At 48.3% G+C, this 21,681-nt stretch overlaps 1 protein-coding gene across 2 annotated transcripts in view; it reads left to right on the top strand.

Moving 5' to 3' along the window:
* Positions 1-15,103, top strand: part of ptbp1 (polypyrimidine tract binding protein 1) — a 64,234-nt gene extending 49,131 nt beyond the window's left edge. For both annotated transcript variants that reach the window (XM_062959206.1, XM_062959207.1), the window contains 4 exons: positions 124-216; positions 4,732-4,948; positions 8,060-8,137; positions 8,409-15,103. In XM_062959206.1, the coding sequence (XP_062815276.1) occupies positions 124-216; positions 4,732-4,948; positions 8,060-8,137; positions 8,409-8,541 (521 nt within the window). In that variant the 3' untranslated portion in view covers positions 8,542-15,103. The remainder of the gene's footprint in view (positions 1-123; positions 217-4,731; positions 4,949-8,059; positions 8,138-8,408) is intronic.
* Positions 15,104-21,681: the final 6,578 nt, after the last annotated feature.

The raw sequence follows: 21,681 nt of genomic DNA, 5'->3' as shown, positions 1-21,681 counted from the left end.
AGTGCTGGGGTACGACCCAATTGAGGGCAATCTGGGATGACCTTGGGGGCGCGGGCAAGAAATGGCAGGGTTTCCCCCCTTGAAGACATGCCTTTGTCCCCACCCCCTTCTCTTTTCCTCAAGGAGTCTATGGTGATGTGCAGAGAGTGAAGATCTTGTTCAACAAGAAGGAGAACGCCTTGGTTCAGATGGCAGATGGCAACCAAGCCCAGCTGGGTGAGCAAATGGGCTTTCCGTCCCATTGGATAGAATCCTAGAGTTGGAAGGGACCCCAAAGACCATCCAGTTCCCAAAGATGGATGGATGGATGGATGGATGGATGAATGGATGGATGATAGAATCCTAGAACCCTAGAGACGGGAGGGACACCAAAGGCTATCCAGTTCCCAAAGACAGATGAATGGATGATAGAATCTTAGTTGGAAGGGACCTCAATGGCCATCCAGTTCCCAAAGATGGATGGATGGATGGATGATAGAATCCTAGAGTCGGAAGGAACCTCAATGGCCATCCAGTCCAATTCCCATAGATAGATAGATGGTAGAATCCTAGAGTTGGAAGGAACCCCAAAGGCCATCCAGTTCCCAAAGATGGATGGATGGATGATATAATCCTAGAGTTGGAAGGAACCTCAATGGCCATCCAGTTCCCAAAGATGGATGGATGGATGGATGATAGAATCCTAGAGTTGGAAGGAACCTCAATGGCCATCCAGTTCCCAAAGATGGATGGATGGATGGATGGATGATAGAATCCTAGAGTTGGAAGGAACCCCAAAGGCCATCCAGTTCCCAAAGATGGATGGATGGATGATAGAATCCTAGAGTCTGAAGGAACCTCAATGGCCATCCAGTCCAATTCTCATAGATAGATAGATGGTAGAATCCTAGAGTTGGAAGGAAACCCAAAGGCCACCCAGTTCCCAAAGATGGATGGATGATAGAATCCTAGAACCCTAGAGTCGGGACTCCAAAGGCCATCCAGTTCCCAAAGATGGATGGATGGATGGATGGATGGATGGATGATAGAATCCTAGAGTCGGAAGGAACCTCAATGGCCATCCAGTCCAATTCTCATAGATAGATAGATGGTAGAATCATAGAGTCGGAAGGAACCCAAAAGGCCATCCAGTTCTCAAAGATGGATGGATGGATGGATGGATGATAGAATCCTAGAGTTGGAAGGAACCCCAAAGGCCATCCAGTTCCCAAAGATGGATGGATGGATGGATGATAGAATCCTAGAGTCGGAAGGGACCTCAATGGCCATCCAGTCCAATTCTCATAGATAGATAGATAGATAGATAGATAGATAGATAGATAGATGGTAGAATCCTAGAGTTGGAAGGAACCCCAAAGGCCATCCAGTTCCCAAAGATGGATGGATGGATGGATGGATGATAGAATCCTAGAACCCTAGAGTCGGGAGGGACTCCAAAGGCTATCCAGTTCCCAAAGACAGATGAATGGATGATAGAATCTTAGTTGGAAGGGACCTCAATGGCCATCCAGTCCAATTCCTAAAGATAACTAGATGGTGGAATCCTAGAGTTGGAAAGGACCCCAAAGACCATCCAGTTCCCAAAGATGGATGGATGGATGGATGGATGGATGATAGAATCCTAGAGTCGGAAGGAACCTCAATGGCCATCCAGTCCAATTCCCATAGATAGATAGATGGTAGAATCCTAGAGTTGGAAGGAACCCCAAAGGCCATCCAGTTCCCAAAGATGGATGGATGGATGGATGGATGAATGATAGAATCCTAGAATCGGAAGGGACCTCATTGGCCATCCAGTACAATTCCGATAGATAGATTGATGTCCAATTCATAAAGATGGATGTCTGGATGACATGATCATAGAATCCTAGAGTTGGAAGGGAATCCAAAGGACGTACAATTCATACAGATGGATGGATGGATGATCGAATCCTAGAACTCTAGAATCGGAAGGGACCTCAATGGCCATCCAGTCCAATTCTCATAGATAGATAGATGGTAGAATCCTAGAGTTGGAAGGAACCCCAAAGGCCATCCAGTTCCCAAAGATGGATGGATGGATGGATGGTAGAATCCTAGAACCCTAGAGTCGGAAGGGACTCCAAAGGCCATCCAGTTCCCAAAGATGGATGGATGGATGGATGGATGGTAGAATCCTAGAACCCTAGAGTCGGAAGGAACCCCAAAGGCCATCCAGTTCCCAAAGATGGATGGATGGATGGATGGTAGAATCCTAGAACCCTAGCGTCGGAAGGGACTCCAAAGGCCATCCAGTTCCCAAAGACAGATGAATGGATGATAGAACCTTAGTTAGAAGGAACTTCAATGGCCATCCAGTCCAATTCCTAAAGATAACTAGATGGTGGAATCCTAGTGTTGGAAAGGACCCCAAAGGCCATCCAGTTCCCAAAGATGGATGGATGATAGAATCCTAGAACCCTAGAGTCGGAAGGGACCTCAATGGCCATCCAGTCCAATTCCCATAGATAAATGGATGGTAGAATCCTAGAGTTGGAAGGAACCCCAAAGGCCATCCAGTTCCCAAAGATGGATGGATGGATGGATGGATGGATGGATGGAAGAATCCTAGAACCCTAGAGTCGGAAGGGACTCCAAAGGCTATCCAGTTCCCAAAGACAGATGAATGGATGATAGAATCTTAGTTGGACGGGACCTCAATGGCCATCCAGTCCAATTCCTAAAGATAACTAGATGGTGGAATCCTAGAGTTGGAAAGGACCCCAAAGGCCATCCAATTCCCGAAGATAGATGCATGGATGTTACAATAATAGAATCCTAGAGTCGGAAGGGAATCCAAAGGATGTCCCATTCATAAAGATGGCTGGATGATCAGAGTTGGAAGGGAGTCCTATCACCATCCAGTCCATTTCCCAAAGACAGATAGATGGTAGAATCCTAGAGTTGGAAGGAACCCCAAAGGCCATCCAATTCCCAAAGTTAAATGGATGGATGATAGAGCTTCATTCAATGGAAAGAATCTTAAGAGTCGGAAGGGACCCCAATAGCCATCCAGTCTAATTCCCAAAGATAGATAGGTGGTGGAGTCCTAGAGTTGGAAGGAACCCCAAAGGCCATCCAATTCCTGAAGATGGATGGATGGATGGATGATACAATCATAGAATCCTAGAGTTGGAATGGAATCCAAAGGACGTCCAATTCATAAAGATGGATGGATGATCGAATCTTAGAGTTGGAAGGGACTCCTATCACCATCCAGTCCATTTCCCAAAGACAGATAGATGGTAGAATCCTAGAGTTGGAAGGAACCCCAAAGGCCATCCAGTTCCCAAAGATGGATGGATGAATGATAGAATCCTAGAATCGGAAGGGACCTCATTGGCCATCCAGTCCAATTCCGATAGATAGATTGATGTCCAATTCATAAAGATGGATGTCTGGATGACATGATCATAGAATCCTAGAGTTGGAAGGGAATCCAAAGGACGTACAATTCATACAGATGGATGGATGGATGATCGAATCCTAGAACTCTAGAATCGGAAGGGACCTCAATGGCCATCCAGTCCAATTCCCATAGATAGCTTGATGGGAGAATCCTAGAGTTGGAAGAGACTCCAAAGGCCCTCTCATTCCCAAAGATAGATGGATGGGTGATAGAGAATCTATGGAAAGAATCTTAAAAGTTGGAAGGAACCCCAATGGCCATCCAGTCCAATTCCCAAAGATAGATGTGAGAATCCTAGAGTTGGAAGGGACCCCAAATGATGTCCAATTCATAAAGATAGATGCATGGATAATTGAATCTTAGACTCCAGTGGGACCCCAGTGGCCATCCAGTCTAATTCCCATAGATCAGTGATTCCTAAAGTGGGTGCTACCGCCCCCCCCCCCCCCCCGGTGGGCGCTGGAGCAATCCGGGGGGGGGGGTGATGGCACCTATTAGGACACGGGGGCAGGGCCTCTTCCCGAGTGCCGGAGACAAGACTGATCACCTGAGGCACCTGTAAGGACACACAGGTGGCGGAGCTAGAGGAGTGGGCGTGGCTTCTTCCCAAGAACCCGAGACAGAGCTGAGAATCTATACCTCTCCTGTGGCGCTTGTTGGGACACGGGGCGGAGCTAGGGAAGAGGGCGGGGCCTCCTTCCAAGAGCCCAAGACAGGGCTGAGCCTGAGAGGCTCCTGAGAGGCCGTTTAGGACTGAAGGGCGGGGCCAGTTCCCAAGAGCGTGAGACAGGGCTGAGCCTCTGTATCCCTCTCCTGAGGCGCTTGTTAGAACACAGGGGCGGGGCATAGAGATTCAGCCCCGTCAGGCACTTGGGAAGAGGCCCCGCCCCCTCCTCTAGCCCCGCCCCCTGTGTCCTGGCAGGCGCCACAGGACAGGGATAGAAGCTCAGCCCTGCCTCAGAGCTCGGAACCCTGCCCATCCCAGTCCTGGCTGCCCATTTGTGGCCCCGCCCACCTCCCCTCTCATCCCTGCATCTTGGACTGGGGGAGAGGCTCAGCCCCGCCCTCTTGAGCAAGAGCCACACCCACCCCTCTAAGCCACACACCCCTTTCCAGGGGGCGCTGAGTCATATTTTTTCTGGAAAGCGGGCGGCAGGCCAAATAAGTTTGGGAACCACTGCCATAGATAGATAGATGTTGGGATCCTAGAGTTGGAAGTCCATAGGATGTTGCCGTATTTGTGCCCTGAAGCCTGGCGATGCCTCCGTGACGTAAAACGCCTGTCCGGTTCTCGTTCCCAACAGCCATGAGCCACCTCAACGGGCAGAAGCTGCACGGGAAGCCCATCCGGATCACGCTCTCCAAGCACCAGACGGTGCAGCTGCCCCGCGAAGGGCAGGAGGACCAGGGCCTGACCAAGGATTACGGCAACTCCCCCCTCCACCGCTTCAAGAAGCCCGGCTCAAAGAACTTCCAGAACATTTTCCCCCCGTCGGCCACCCTCCACCTCTCCAACATCCCGTAAGTGTCTGGCCTATCGGGTCTGCATCCCAAGTTTGGTCCAGATCCATCCTTGTTTGGGTTTGTCGTGTGCTCTGGATGTAGCTGAACTACAACTCCTCTAAATCCCTCCAGTATTTTGTGTTGGTCCTGGGGGTTCTGTGTGCCAAGTTAGTTCCAGGCTGATCGTTGGAGTTCATAGTGCTCTTAGATTACTGGTGAACTATACATCCTAGTCCCTACAACTCCTATAAATCATGGTGAATTCTCTCCAAACCTCTCTCGTCTGTTCAGTTGATGATCAATTCCTCTGTTTGGCATAGAAAAGAATAGGAAAGGGTTATCGGAGAGGTTATGCAAACTCCAGACCAATGGAAAGAGACAGAAACACTTGGGTGTCTGTGGTGGAGGAAATAATAATAATAATAATAATAATAATAATAATAATAATAATAATAATAATAATAATAATAAACTATTTGTATTCCGCCCTATCTCCCCAAGGGGACTCGGGAAAAATTATTGTTATTATTATTATTATTATTTTATTATGACACAGCAAACAAGATAGAGATGCTGGATTTCATATCACAAAATCACAAGTCGAACTCTTCCCAAGTGTCTAGGACTGTGTGATGTATTTTCGGATGATGCTGCAGATCCCAGTCGGGTGGCCTTTTGCAGTTGGCAGATCATGATTTTGTCAATGTCTATTGTTTCCAAATGCCGGCTGAGATCTTTTGGCACGGCACCCAGTGTGCCGATCACCACCGGGACCACCTGCACTGGTTTCTGCCAGAGTCTTTGAAGTTCCATCTTGAGGTCCTAATAGCGGCTGAGTTTTTCCTGTTGTTTTTCGTCAATGCGACTGTCACCTGGGATGGCGACATCAATGACCCAAACCTTTTTCTTTTCCACAACTGTGATGTCTGGTGTGTTGTGTTCCAGAACTTTGTCAGTCTGGATTCGGAAGTCCCACAGTATCTTTGCGTGCTCATTTTCCAAGACTTTTGCAGGTTTGTGATCCCACCAGTTCTTTGCTGCTGGGAGGTGGGACTTGAGGCATAAGTTCCAATGAATCCTTTGGGCCACATAGTTGTGCCTCTGTTTGTAGTCTGTCTGTGCAATTTTCCTACAGCAGCTGAGGATATGATCCATGGTTTCGTCGGTTTCCTTGCAGAGTCTGCATTTTGGGTCATCAGCTGATTTTTCGGTCTTGGCCTGAATTGCCTTTGTCCTGATGTCTTGCTCCTGGGCTGCAAGGATCAGGCCTTCTGTCTCCTTCTTCAGGGTCCCATTCGTGAGCCAGAGCCAGGTCTTCTCCTTGTCAGCTTTTCCTTCCATTTTGTCAAGGAACATTCCATGCAATGTTTTGTTGTGCCAGCTGTCAGCTCTAGTTTGTAGTGCGGTTTTCTTGTAGTGGTTGTCTGCTGTGCTTTGAGGAGTTTCTGATTTTTGACTTCAATCAAAACAGGTTCTTCACTTTGCTTGACATCTTCTGCCAGGGCATGTTCTTCTTCTTTCACTGCTTGTTTGACTTGTAAGAGTCCTCTGCCCCCTGATCTTCTAGGCGGATATAGCCGGTCAACATCACTGCGAGGGTGCAGGGAATGATGAATGGTCATGAGTTTTCTTGTTTTTCTATTATTATTATTATTATTATTATTATTATTATTATTGTTATTATTATTATTATTAGCAGAGTGCAACAGAGCCAATAGGAGCTTTTGTTAGAAAACAGGAGGCTGGATGGTCCTCTTTAAGGAGAGTTTTAGTTGTGCCGTACTGCACGGCAGAATGGAGTTGGATTTAGATAGCCCTTGTTGTTACGTTGTGTTATTCCGTGACCTTATATGTTTCCTTGACACTCAGACCAATGGGCGGGGTTATGTAAATTCCACACCAATGTAGAGAGTCTGGGATACCTGTGGTGGAGGAAAAACAGACAATCTAGGATGAAATTGTCTTCGAATGAAAGCCTTCCCTTGTGTGGTGGGGAGGATGGTGTTTGTGGAGAACTTTAGCTTGACTCTTGGCGATGTTCACGGCACTCGCCATAACCTGCAATGTCATGGGAAGGAGAGCCATTGGTGTCTCCTGAGTAGTGGGAGCTAGAGCTGTTTGTGGAAGTGGACACCCCAGCCACATACATACAGACATGTTTTCACTTTTATTATGCACTAGCTGTGCCCGGCCACACGTCTGGTGGTGTTGGTGAGAAATTGTTGAGGTAGTGGTGGTATTCCTTCTACCATGCAGGAGGAGGCAATCCAAGCACTCCTGACAGATGGCCATCCAGCATCTACATGATGATGATGATGATGATGATTATAATAATAATAGAAGCATAGAATCCAAGAGTTTGGAGAGACCCCTAAGGGCCATCCAGCCCAACCCTTTCTACTATGCAGCAGGACACAATCCAAGCATTCACAACACATGAACAACGTATAAATACTATACAATACTACACAGGGACATAGACCCCCTCTATCCTCACCACTTACACAGTACACAAACAACCAAATGCATACTAAACATAAAGACAACCATCCAACAGACATTCAATACCACCACTATCTCAACAAGTTCTCACCAACACCACCAGATAACGCCACAGCAACACGTGGCCAGGCACAGCTAGTAAGATTATAAATGGGTTATATAGCTGTATGGAAGGGCCTTGAGTCTACACTGCCATATAATCCAGTTAAAATCCGATAATCTGTATCTTATAGGCAGTGTGGAAGAGGCCTGAGGCCTAACTGTGCCTGTCCCCTGGGCTGAGTAGGTTGCTAGGAGACCAAGTGGACGGAGCTTAGCCCTCTAAACTGGCAGCAATGGGATAAAAACAATGATTCCTCTCCCTCTAATTAGGACTTTATTTTTCTTTTCTTTTTGTTGTATCAACCTAGAGCCGTGGATGATGGGTTCTGTTGTCAAATTTCGAGGTTGGGGGGCCTGTAGTTTTGTTGTTTTGTCCGGTGCCCTGATTCCATCACTCTTTTATATATATAGATTATTGTAAACAACAACAAGACTTTAAAATCCATAGTAAGGAGAAGGAAGCTGCTGATTGGGCGAGTGTGTCTTGAAGACTCTTGAGCCCCTGTTCCCTTTCCCTCCCTCCAGGCCTTCGATCATCGAAGACGACATCAAGCTGCTGTTCTCAAGCAACGGAGGCATGGTGAAAGGCTTCAAGTTCTTCCAGTAAGTCCAGTTCTTTCCTTGAGTTGGGAGCGGGGTAGTGATTCCGGGTGAGGTCATGTTCCTTTCTTCCTGGCCGCGTTGAGTTTGGCCTTGTCAATCTCAAGCTGTCTCCAGAGGGAGAGGCTGTGGAGAGAATGCTTCTGGAACATGGCCAGGCAGCCCAGAAAACTCACAGCAAGCCAGTGATTATGGCCATGAAAGCCTCCGACAACCCATTCAGAGCAAATGTTGGAAGCGCCGCTCCCTTAACGCCCTGCTCCTCCCCCAACAGGAGAGACCGCAAGATGGCGCTGATCCAGATGGGCTCCGTCGAGGAAGCCATCCAGTCCCTCATCGACCTCCACAACCACGACCTCGGCGAGAGCCACCACTTGCGCGTCTCCTTTTCCAAGTCTACCATTTAAGCGCCTTTTTAAAAGAAAAGCAACAACGCGGCGGCGGCGGTGACAACGTGACTGTTAAAACAACGCATCGCAAACGTCCGCCGCCGCTGTTGCCGCCCTTCTTCAAGGGTCCGGCTTCTTGATTATTACTATTTTTTGTTTTTATTTTTCAAAGGGCTGGCCCACTGATGCGGGGCGAGACCAACTTCCATCATTCCAGGGGAGGGGAGGGGAAGCCACTTTAAATAAGAAACAAAAACAAACGAATGCAGCAGAAGTGACCTTAGAAAGACGACAGATGTTTTATTTTTTTAATAGAGGAGAGCAGTTGACTAGGGCTTTTTTTCAGATGTGTCCGAATCTTTTTGACCAAGGAAGCAAACTAAATCCATTACGCTGGAGGGGAAAGAGTTGATGTTTTTGTTGGGGAGCCAAGGCGCAAAGATGGCTCCCATTCGAGAGCGTATTATTGCCTTTGCCCTTGGAAGGCTCCCCACTTTAAGTTGTCTGATGCTTTGTCGGCATCTGTTCTCAATTTTGTCCTAAACGCCACTCAGCCTTGGGAAAGAAAAGGCCTTCTTTTCCTCAGCCTATGCGCCTATGTGTCCACTAACCTCGTGGTGCCTTAGAGAAATTACAATTCCTCACTCGGGTCGTTAGAAAAGTTATAATCTGCAGGACGTTATGGGTCGGAAAGGGGAGACGAGCAGTCATTTCATTTGCGTCCCATGACATCGTCCCCATTGTACTTGATCACAATACTTCATCGGGTTAAGCATTTCGCCGTCAGACAAAAATTGCAAACAGTCCATGATGGTGCAAAATAAGAGACGACGAGCAGCTTTTTCCATCTCCCGCTCCATTTGTGTCCCTTGACATCGTCCCCATTGTACTTGATCAAAATACTTCATCGGGTTCAAGCATTTCGCCGTCAGACAAAAATTGCAAACAGTCCATGATGGTGCAAAATAGAGGCGTCGAGCACCCTTTTCTGTCTCCCAGTCCATTTGCGTCCCATGACATCGTCCCTATTGTACTTGATCAAAGTACTTGATGGGGTTCAAGCATTTTGCCATGAGATGAAATTTTGCAATCACGGTCCATGACGGCACAAAACGGAGGTGGCGAGCTGCTTTTTCCGTCTCCCACTCCATTTGTGTCCCTTGACATCGTCCCTGTTGTACTTTAAGTACTTGATCGAGTTCAAGCATTTTGCCATCAGACGAAATTTTGCAAACACAGTCCATGACAGCGCAAATCGGAGGTGGTGAGTGGCTTTTTCCGTCTCCCACTCCATTTGCATCCCATGACGTCGTCCTTGTTGCACTTGATCAAAGTACTTGATCGGGTTCACGCATTTCACCGTCAGACGAAATTTTGCAAAAATGGTCCATGATGGCGCAAAATAGAGGCGACGAGCAGCTTTTTCCGTCTCCTGCATCATTTGCGACCCATGACATCATCCCCATTGCGGCTTTAGCTTAGCTTCCTGGCAGGGTGAAAATACAATTCAGGTTCAAGCCGTCGGGCGAAATTTTGCGCAAATGGAGGCCCGAATGTAAGTATCATCCGACCCGAGCGTCTCAGAAACGACCCATTTTGAGCCTTAAGGTGCCTTGTTGTTACCTCCGTCACCGAAACCAGCATCTGTCTTAATCATAGCAGCCTTCAAATCCTCATTATGCGGATCGGGAACGACCCATTTTGAGCCTTAAGGTGCCTTGGTTACCTCTCACCGAAACCAGCATCTCTCCTAAACTATAGCAGCCTTCGTATCCTCGTTATAAATCCCCTTTTTATATAATTTACTCCTTTCTTCTTTCATTTGTTTGGTCTGTCCTTTGCCTTAGCTGTATTCCCAGTTGACCAAATATCCGAATGGGGTTCGTCAAGGTATTTATAAATATATATGTATATGCAAAAAGGCAATAGCGTTAATGTTTGTTATAGATAAGATGGTATAAAATATATCGAAACTTTAGTCTTCTATTACTTTTTTATCCTGTACTTTTGTAATTCATACGCTGGCAAAAAAAGCCCTTTTTAGTTGTTATCGAGAGGAGCATGTACACGTTCCACGTGAGGCGGCCGAAGTGCTTTGCTTCCAACGAAAGGGATCTGACTTTACAAATAAAGGGGAGCGGGGTCATCTTTAATAATCCAGCATTATTTTAAGAAACCTTTGTTTACCTTTTTCCTCCCCGATCGGTGCCTATGTCACCATTCCATCGAGGCCTTCCAACTTTCCCATTCCAACCCGCTTTGTATATTCCGATGTTGCCTTACCGGACCGGCTTGTTTCCCTCTTTATTTCATTCATGTCAAGATTTAAAAAAAAAAACAGAATGTTGTAGTTCATATCAGGGTTTTCAGATTGTGGACCAAAGCCGTTGTTTGTTTTTGAGTTATTACTATTTTTTTTCTCATTGTATGTGGTGTTGTCTCGTGTCGCTCCCGGTTGTCGTTCCGCAGCTCGCTTTTCTCACTTGAGGTTATGATTATTCTTTTTTCGAAGTCTTAAATTCCTTTTGGGGAAAGTCCTCCCGTTTCCAATTGGGGGACGCAATCTATGCTGGAGGAGTGTGTGGACCGCTTGAACAATGGAAGGACTTTTGGTTTGGTTGGCCGGGCCGTACCACAGATAGAACCTCGCTGTTGGCTATCACCATCTTGTCGCCGTTCTCCACGAATATATTCCTTAAGGCAGGCATGGGCAAACTATTTTGCCTTAGGGCTGCGTTGTGGGCCTGGGTGGGAGAAGACCTGGGAGAGGGAGGGACCAGGAGGACGTGGTGTAGGGCCCGGGGCATCCTCAGGTTGTCCTCCTGGCGTAAGGACAGGGATGCTCGCACCGTCCTTATTCTGGGAGAAGAGTGAGACAGGCGACATCTGAGAGCACTCCGGAGTGCTCTCAACCGCTGCATGTTTTCCACAAGCCGTCCTCCTGGCATAAGTACAGGGTTGCTCATACCTTCCTTATGCTGGGAGGAAGGTGAGACACGCAGTGGCTGAGAGCACTCCGGAGGGCTCTCAATTGTTGCATGCCTTCCTCAAGCCATCCTCCCAACATAAGTACAGGATTGCTCGTACCTTCATTATGCTGGGAGGAAGGCAGACACGCCGTGGCTGAGAGCACTCCGAAGGGCTCTCAACCGCTACTTGCCTTCCACGAGCCGTCCTCCTGGCATAAGTACAGGGTTGCTTTCAACTACCTTATGCCGGGAGGAAGGTGAGACACGCAGTAGCTGAGAGCACTCCGAAGGACTTGTCTTCCACAAGCCATCCTCCCGACATAAGTACAGGATTGCTCGTACCTTCCTTATGCTAGGAGGAAGGTGAGACATGCAGTGGCTGAGAGCACTCCGGGGCGCTCTCAACCGCTGCATGCCTTCCTCAAGCCGTTCTCCTAGCGTAAGTACAGGATTGCTCGTACCTTCCTTATGCCGGGAGGAAGGTGAGACAGGCAGTAGCTGAGAGCACTCCGGGGGGCTCTCATCCGCTGTGTGCCTTCCATGAGGCACACAGTGCAGAGTTGCTCTCACCTACCTTATCCCGGGAGGAAGATGAGACATGCAGTGGCTGAGAGCACTCTGAAGGGCTCTCAAGCGCTGCTTGCCTTCCACGAGCCATCTTCCCGACATAAGTACAGGATTGCTTGTACCTTCCTTATGCTAGTAGGAAGGTGAGACACGCAGTGGCTGAGAGCACTCCGGGGTGCTCTCAACCGCTGCATGCCTTCCTCAAGCCGTTCTCCCGGCATAAGTACACCCCATTTTTGCACCAGGAGGAGGGCGAGACATGCAACAGTTGCCCTGATCCTCTGGAATACTCTTCCCTCAATCTTCGAGTTGTCCTCAGCATGATGCCGGGAGGAGGGTGAGACAGGCAACATCTGAGAGCACTCCGGGGGGCTCTCGTCTACTGTATGCCTTCCTCAAGCCGTGCTCCTGACATAAGTACAGGGCCGCTCGCACTGTCCTTATGCCAGGAGGACGGCGCGACATGCAACAGTTGCCCCACTCCTCCTCTTCGATCCTCCTCCATCAATCTTCTAACTGTCCTCTCAACATATCGGGAGGAGGATGAGACAGGCGACATCTGAGAGCACTCCAGAGGGCTCTCATCCACTGTGTGCCTTCCTCAAGCCGTCCTCCCAGCATAAGTACAGGGCTGCTTGCACCGTCCTTATGCCGGGAGGAGAGCAAGACATGTGACTGTTGCCCCAAGCCGCCTCCCCAATACTCCTCTCTTGATCTTCAAGCTGTTCTCTCAGCATTATGCCAGGAGGAGGGCAAAATAGGCAACGTCTTTGAGCACTCTGAAGGGCTCTCAACCACTGTGTGCCTTCCTCAAGCCATCCTTGCACTGTCTTTATGCTGGGAGGAAGGCAAGACATGCAGTGGCTGAGAGCACTCCGGAGGGCTCTCAACCACTCTGTGCCTTCCTCAAGTCGTCCTCCCGGCATAAGTACACTGTCGTACTCTTCTTATGTCGGGAGGAGGGCGAGATGTGATGATTGTCCCAATACTCCTCCCTCTATCTTCGGGCTATCTCAACATTGTACCGGGAGGAGGGCGAAACAGGTGACGTCTGAGAGCACTTTTGGGGGCTCCCATCGTGTGTCCTCCTGGCATTAATACACACCGTCCTTATGCAGAGGAGGGTGGGACGTGACGAGTGTCCCGATCCACCTCCCAAATATTCCTCCCTCTATCTTTGGGCTGTCCTCTCAACATTATACCGGGAGGAGGGCGAAACAAGGGACCTCTGAGAGCACTTTTGGGGGCTCCCATCCGTTGTGTGTCCTCCTGGCATAAATACACCATCCTTATGCAGAGGAGGGTGGGATGTGACGAGTGTCCCAATCCACCTCCCAAATATTCCTCCCTCTATCTTAGGGCTGTCCTCTCAACATTATACCAGGAGGAGGACGAAACAAGGGACCTCTGAGAGCACTCTGGGGGGCTCCCATCCGTTGTGTGTCCTCCTGGCATAAATACACCATCCTTATGCAGAGGAGGGTGGGATGTGACGAGTGTCCCGATCCACCTCCCAAATATTCCTCCCTCTATCTTCGGGCTGTCCTCTCAACATTATACCGGGAGGAGGACGAAACAAGGGACCTCTGAGAGCACTCTGGGGGGCTCCCATCCGTTGTGTGTCCTCCTGGCATAAATACACCATCCTTATGCAGAGGAGGGTGGGATGTGACGAGTGTCCCGATCCACCTCCCAAATATTCCTCCCTCTATCTTAGGGCTGTCCTCTCAACATTATACCAGGAGGAGGACGAAACAAGGGACCTCTGAGAGCACTCTGGGGGGCTCCCATCCGTTGTGTGTCCTCCTGGCATAAATACACCATCCTTATGCAGAGGAGGGTGGGATGTGACGAGTGTCCCGATCCACCTCCCAAATATTCCTCCCTCTATCTTCGGGCTGTCCTCTCAACATTATACCGGGAGGAGGGCGAAACAAGCGACCTCTGAGAGCACTTTTGGGGGCTCCCATCCGTTGTGTGTCCTCCTGGCATAAATACACCATCCTTATGCAGAGGAGGGTGGGACGTGACGATTGTCCCGATCCGCCTCCCTTGATCTTCGAGCTGTCCTCAGCATTATGCCGGGAGGAGGATGAGGCAGGCAACGCCTGAGAGCTCTCCGGAGGGCTCTCAACTGCTGCATGCGTTCGAGCCGTTCTCCCGGCATAAGTACAGGGCTGCTCGCACTGTCCTTATGCCAGGAGGAGGATGAGACATGCGGTGGCTGAGAGCGCTCCAGAGGGCTCTCGGCTGCTGTGTGCCTTCCTTCCCTGTCCTTTCTGCTTAAGGATGTGACGGGCATTCTTATGCCAAGACGACAGGGAAAATGGGTGCCACATCCGACCCCAGGGCCTTAGTTTGTCCATGCCTGCCTTATGGGGTACGAGGAGGATGGGAAGGGGCTACCCAGGACCCTCTTTGCATTTTGCGAGGTGATGTGAAACTAACCCAAGTCCCTCCCGGGTCACCGCACATTCCAGTCTTAACGGAACCTGCGTTAGAATGGTCTTAATTTTGACATTTTGCTATTAGGACAATGGACTCACTCTTAACCCCGTTTGCGGCGGTATCGGAGTGGCGTTCCCCCGTCCCCCTTTCTTTTGGATCCTGTGTTTTCTTTTCCTTTACTTTTTTTGGCATGTAAATGTAAGTAACGAGAAGAAGAAAAAGGTGTAAATATTTATACTTTTTTATACCTGTTGTAAGACACGAGGAGGGCGCCACCCGCCCGCCCGTCCGCATTTTTACGGAGAAACAGATGTATATTTTGATAACCAGCGATTTCCAGGTTCAGTATTGTGGAAGGGGGCGGGCCACGCGCAACAGCAAGTCCCCATTGCCTGGTTTGAAAAGACAAAAAAAAACATGTATCGCAAAAAAAAAATAATATTTGAAATTAAAACTATTTTATAACAGACTGTAGTAATCTTTTTCCGTAGCCTTTTAGCGATTGGCTTGTTTTAAGTTTGTAGAAATCGGCCCTCAACGGCCGGCCTGTACTTCTTTTTATTTTGCCTTTCAATAAATGTCTTCTGTATTCTTTGCTCCTGCTTTATTTTTTCTCCTCCCTTTTTTATTGTTGTCTCTTGTTTCGTTTTGTTTTGCTTGACTCCTCCTTGCGCGACTCCAGCTGCCTCCCATTTTATGTTACCTTTCCTTTCCATATCACCAAAGCGTTTGGGTGGGAGGTGATTGTGGATGCGCATATATCTCTCTGCTGCCACCAAATGTGAGTTTGCACTTACCTCCGCAATAATAATAATATCATCTATATATATAAAAATGTTATGTGTGTTTTACTATGGAATAAACAACAAAACCACTGAACCAAATCACACCAACTTTGGCCGCAAAAGACATAGTCATCCAAAATATGTCTTTCAAACCACAAAACTTAGAAAAATAATAATCATCATCATCTATCTATATATATAAAAGGGTAATGAAATTTCGGCCTAGGACAAAACAACAAAACTACACATCCCAGAAACACTACACTTGGCAGCACAACCCCTCATCCATGCCTCTACGTTCATACAACAAAAAGAAAAGAAAAATAAAGTCCTAATTAGAGGGAGAGGAACAATTGTTTTTTTCCAGTTGCTGCCAGTTAGAAGGCTAAGCTCCGCCCACTTGGTCTCCTAGCAACCCACTCAGCCCAGGGGACAGGCAGAGTTAGGCCTCACTTAGACCTCTTCCACACTGCCTGTAAAATACATATTCTCTGATTTGAACTGGATTATATGGCAGTGTAGACTCAAGGCCCTTCCACACAGCTATATAACCCATTTATAATCGACTTAATGTCAGGGGAAAACCTTGACCCTTGACCTTAACTACCACCAATACCTCAATACTTTATTTCCCAGACCACCAGACTTCGCCACAGCAACACATCCAAAATATGTCTTTCCAACAAAAAAAACTTAGAAAAATAAAGTCCAAATTAGAGGACCAGGAAAAGCCTTTTCCCCCCAGCTGCCAGTCAGAAGGGTAGGGCCCACCCACTTCGTCTCCTAGCAACCCACTCAGCCATTTAATGGCACCCAGGGCCACTTCAATCAGGTCTCTTCCACACTGCCTACAGATTATCTGTATTAGCTACAGTAGAGTCTCACTTATCCAGGACTCACTTATCCAAGGTTCTGGATTATCCAAGGCATTTTTGTGGTCGATGTTTTCAATATATCGTGATATTTTGGTGCTCAATTCGTAAATACAGTAATTACAACATAACATTACTACGTATTGAACTACTTTTTCTGCCAAATTTGTTGTATAACATGATGTTTTGGTGCTTAATTTGTGTGGCAATTTTCACCCCTCTAGCCCAAAAATCGAGCCGGGGGGGGGGGGGGGGAATGAGCCTTGGAAGCCCTCCCATTGCAGCCAATGGTCCGAAAATTTTATTTTTTTTCATAAGCCAGGTGAAAATTCACATTGTATAGGTACACTCTCCTCCAGTACGGAAATAGCAGTGAAATGAATGCAAAATGGGAAGAGTAATTGTCTGATTTTCGTGTTTGCCAGGGCTGCAGGACCTGGGAGGCACGGAGACTTCTCTCTTCTCCCCCCTTAACTGTGTAAAGCAAAAGAAAAAAAATGCTTAAGGTGACTCCATCAGCATGTGTGGACACAGCGCATCTTTGGCGCTCCACTTCAGGGTCCGGCGCGCACGTTTTGGTTAAAGGACTGCATCTGGCAAACAGTCCTGCCAGCAAGCCCTGAAGCGGAGCGCCGAACGTCAAGCTCACCTTCGGGTCGAATAAGATGCATTTGGCGTTCGGCACTCCACTTCAGGAAGTGCTGAATCGCCAGATTCGGTTTTTTCCAAGGAGAGTGCGTCTGGCAAGCAGGCCCAAAATGCATGCGTGCACCAGACCCTGGAGCGGAGCGCCGAACGGCAAGCACACTTTCGGGTCTGAAGCAGAATGCCGAGTAAGATGCGTTTGGCGTTCGGCACTCCACTTCAGGAAGTGCTGAATCGCCAGATTCGGTTTTTTCCAAGGAGAGTGCGTCTGGCAAGCAGGCCCAAAATGCATGCGTGCACCAGACCCTGGAGCGGAGCGCCGAACGTCAAGCACACTTTCGGGTCTGAAGCAGAGTGTCGAGTAAGATGCATTTGGCGCTCGGCACTCCACTTCAGGAATTGCTGAACTGCCAGACTGTATTTTTCCTAGGAGAGTGCGTTTGGCAAGCAGGCCCAAAATGCATGCGTGCGCCAGACCCTGAAGCAGAGCGCCGAACACCAAGCACACTTTCGGATCTGAAGCAGAATGCCAAGTAAGATGCATTCGGCACTCCACTTCAGGAAATGCTGAACCTCCAGACTCTTTTTCAAGGAGAGGCCATCTGGCAAGCAGGCCCAAAATGCGTACGCGCACCAGGCCCTGAAACGCCAAGCACACTTTTGGGTCTGAAGCAGAATGCCGAGTTAGATGCGTTTGGCGCTCGGCACTCCAGGAACTGCTGAACCGCCACTCGGTCTTTTTCCGAGGAAAGTCCGTCTGGCAAGCAGGCCCAAAATAAGTACGCACACCAGGCCCTGAAGTGGAGCACCGAACGCCACGAAAAAGAACAGCAATTCTGTACGAATGCACACCTCTATTGCATACATATTTGGACATCTATCTCTATATCTGGGGTGCACGCATCCAGGCTTAATCCCCGGGAGGAAGGCGAGCTGGGCGTGTGTTTGGTGTTAAGGCTGCAAAGGGTCAACCCGTATATTTAGCAAACAAACATCTGGGGCTTTAGGATTAACCATGAGCCTCGCTGGGAAGGTTAAATGGGGCAGCTCGGGCCGCCCACGTTGCCTCTGCAAATATCTTTGCCTTCTATTTTCAGAGATGGAAGGCGTCCGCTCCGATATTTTGATATTTGGAAACGGAGTTTGATGCCGTTGTTCTAAGCTGAGGACAAAGGCGGAAGCGGGGATATTGGGGCGGCGTGTGAGTGAACTACAACTCACATCATGCCAGGTTAACCCCGAGAAGCTCTTGTATCAGTCATGCAAATTCTGCACCAATGGAGAGAGTCAAGAACACTGGGATGTCTGTGGTGGAGGAAATACATGAAATTGTCCCCTAATGAAAGCTTTGACTTGGGTGGTGTTTGTAGAGGACGTTGGCAGGTCTCTTGGACATGTTCACGGCGCGCTCTATAACTGGGATGTCTGTGGTGGAGGAAGTACGTGAAATCTAGGATGAAATTGTCCCCACATGAAAGCCTTGACTTGGGTGGTGTTTCTGGAGGACGTTGGACATGTTCACGGCGCTCTCTATAACTGGGATGTCTGTGGAGGAGGAATTACATGAAATTGTCCCTGAATTAAAGCCTTGACTTGGGTGGTGTTTGTGGAGGACTTTGACAGGGCTCTTGGACATGATCATGGCTCTCTCTATAACTGGGATGTCTGTGGTGGAGGAAATACATGAAATCTAGGATGAAATTGTCCCTGAATGAAAGCCTTGACTTGGGTGGTGTTTGTGGAGAACATTGGCAGGGCTCTTGGATGTGTTCACGGCGCTCTCTATAACTGGGATGTCTGTGGTGGAGGAAATACATGAAATTGTCCCTGAATGAAAGCCTTCCCTTGGGTGGTGTTTGTGGAGAATATTGGCAGGGCTCTTGGACATATTCACGGCGGTCTCTATAACTGGGATGTCTGTGGTGGAGGAAATACATGAAATCTAGGATGGAAGTGTCCCCGTAGGAAAGCCTTGACTTGGGTGGTGTTTGTGGAGGACTCTTGGACATGTTCACGGGGCTCACTGTAACTGGGATGTCTGTGGTGGAGGAAATACATGAAATTGTCCCCGAATGAAAGCCTTGACTTGGGTGGTTTTTGTGGAGGACTCTTGGACATGTTCATGGTGCTCTCTATAACTGGGATGTCTGTGGTGGAGGAAATACATGAAATCTAGGATGAAATTGTCCCCGAATGAAAGCCTTGACTTGGGTGGTGTTTGTGGAGGACGTTGGCTGGGCTCTTGGACATGTTTACAGCGCTCTCTATAACTGGGATGTCTGAGGTGGAGGAAATACATGAAATGTAGGATGAAATTGTCACTGAATGAAAGCCTTGACTTGGGTGGTGTTTGTGGAAGACTTTGGCAGCACTCTTGGACATGTTCACGGCGGTCTCTATAACTGGGATGTCTGTGGTGGAGGAAATACATGAAATTGTCCCCGAATGAAAGCCTTCCCTTGGGTGGTGTTTGTGGAGAATATTGGCAGGGCTCTTGGACATATTCACGGCGGTCTCTATAACTGGGATGTCTGTGGTGGAGGAAATACATGAAATTGTCCCCGAATGAAAGCTTTCCCTTGGGTGGTGTTTGTGGAGAATATTGGCAGGGCTCTTGGACATATTCACGGCGGTCTCTATAACTGGGATGTCTGTGGTGGAGGAAATACATGAAATCTAGGATGAACATTGGAAGAAACCCCGATCCTCAGAAAACCGTTCGGATTTGTTTTTGGATCGTTTTATTTATCTTCGGCTCCGAAACAGATCCACAGTGATTTTTCCCCGTCCGTGGGCCAATTTTTCCCCATGCTTCCCCCCCCCACACTTTGCGAGAGCGCCCCTCTTCTAAGCCCCCCGTTTCTCATGCTACGAGTTCGGGCTTCTTCCTAAAATCCCCTGAAGTTCTATCTTCCCTTCTTGAGGGTGAATCCTTTCCCGAAAACTAGGCATCTACATGGGAGGATGAAAACGGTTCGGTGCCACTTTCAGTGAGTTGTTGTTTTGTCCCTCTTTGGCGGAGAAGGTCGAGCAGCAACTCCCAGGAACCTTGGCAGCTTAAACCGCATTAATCGCACCGTGTAGATCGGGCATGAGCGTTCGGCATAGGCAGATACTCGGAATGAGTCACACAGGAGAGAAGAAGGTGGAGTCTTTCATCCTCCTTCTATAGAAGGCAGAAGGAAGGAAGGAAAGAAGGAAGGGAAAAAGGAGGGAAAGGAGGAAGGGAAAGAAGGAAGGATGTAAGGGTGGGAGGAAGGGAAAGAGGAAGGAAAGGATGGAAGGGGAAAGGGAGAGAGGGAAGGATGGAAGGATGAAATGATGGAAGGAAAAAGAGAAGGAAGGAATTAAGGATGAAAGGGAGGAAGGAAGGAAGGGAAGGGAAAGGAAAGGAAAGGATGGAAGGGGAAAGGGAGAGAGGGAAGGATGGAAGGATGAAATGATGGAAGGAAAAAGAGAAGGAAGGAATTAAGGATGAAAGGGAGGAAGGAAGGAAGGAAGGAAGGAAGGAAGGAAGGAAGGAAGGAAGGAAGGAAGGAAGGAAGGAAGGAAGGAAGGGAAAAGGAGGAAGGGAAGGATGGAAGGAGAAAGAGAAGGAAGGATGAAATGGAAGGAAGGATGGAAGGGTGGAAGAGAATATAGGAAGGAATGAGAGAAGGAGAAAGGGAGAGGGAAGGATAGAAGGATGAAATGATGGAAGGGAAAAGAGAAGAAATTAAGGATGAAAGGGTGGGAGGAAGGAAGGGAAAGGAAGGAAAAAAGGAAGGAAAGAAAGAAAGGATGGATGGAAGGAGAAAGGGAGAGGGAAAGAATTAAGGATGAAAGGGAGGAAGGAAGGAAGGAAGGAAGGAAGGAAGGAAGGAAGGAAGGAAGGGAAAGAGGAAGGAAAAAGAAGGAAGGAAGGATGGATGGAAGGAGGGAAGGAAGGAAGGAGAAAGGGAGAGGGAAGGATGGATGAAATGACAGAAGGAAAAAGAAGGAAGGAATAAGGATGAAAGGGTGGAAGGAAGGAAGGAAGGAAGGAAGGAAGGAAGGAAGGAAGGAAGGAAGGAAGGAAGGAGAAAGAGAGAGGAAAGGATGGAAGGATGAAATAGTGGAAGGAAAAAGAAGGAAGGAAAAAGGGAAAGAGGAAGGAAAAAGAGAAGAAAGGAATTAAGGATGAAAGGGTAGAAGGAAGGAAGGGAAGGAGGAAGGAAGGAAAGAGAAGGAAAGGAGGACAAAAGGGAAGAATGGAAGGAGAAAGGGAGAGAAGGAAGGAAGGAAAGATGCAAGGGTGGGAATGGAGGGAGGAAGGGAAAGATAGAGGAGAGAGGGAAGGAAAGAAAAGGGAAGGAAGGAAGGATGGATGGAAGGGAAGGAGAAAGAAAGGGTGGAAAGGTGGAAGGGAATGGAGGGAGGAAGAAAGGGAGAGGGAAGGAGGGAAGGAAGGAAAGAAAAAGGAGGGCAGGATGGGTGGAAGGAAGAAAGGAGAAAGTAAGGACGAAAGGGTGGAAGGGAAGGATAGAAGGAAAGAAGGAAGGATGGATGAAAGGGTGGAGAAAGAGGGAAGGAAAGAAGGAAGGAAGGACAGGATGGCAAGAAAGAGAAGAGCCTGGAGTGAGATGGCAAAGACCTTGGGAAACTACCGCTTCCCTTTCCGCTCCCCTTTAATCTTTAATTCGGAGACTTAAATTCGGACCAAAAAACTGGGTTATTGGACAAAAGCGTATAGTACATTGCTTGGGAAATGGCAACGGTTTTTTTAAAACCAGAAACAAAAACACAATGACAACTCGAATTCAGCGAACCACTACTTCTACTCTGGAACACTCCCCCCGGTTATGACGTCCCATGCCCTCCGACCCAAAGGCGTCCATCCCTCTCCATCGTATT

Source organism: Anolis carolinensis, unplaced genomic scaffold, assembly GCF_035594765.1.
Source record: "Anolis carolinensis isolate JA03-04 unplaced genomic scaffold, rAnoCar3.1.pri scaffold_7, whole genome shotgun sequence".
Classification (NCBI taxonomy): Eukaryota; Metazoa; Chordata; class Lepidosauria; order Squamata; family Dactyloidae; genus Anolis; species Anolis carolinensis.
This window is presented reverse-complemented; position numbering and strand designations above follow the sequence as displayed.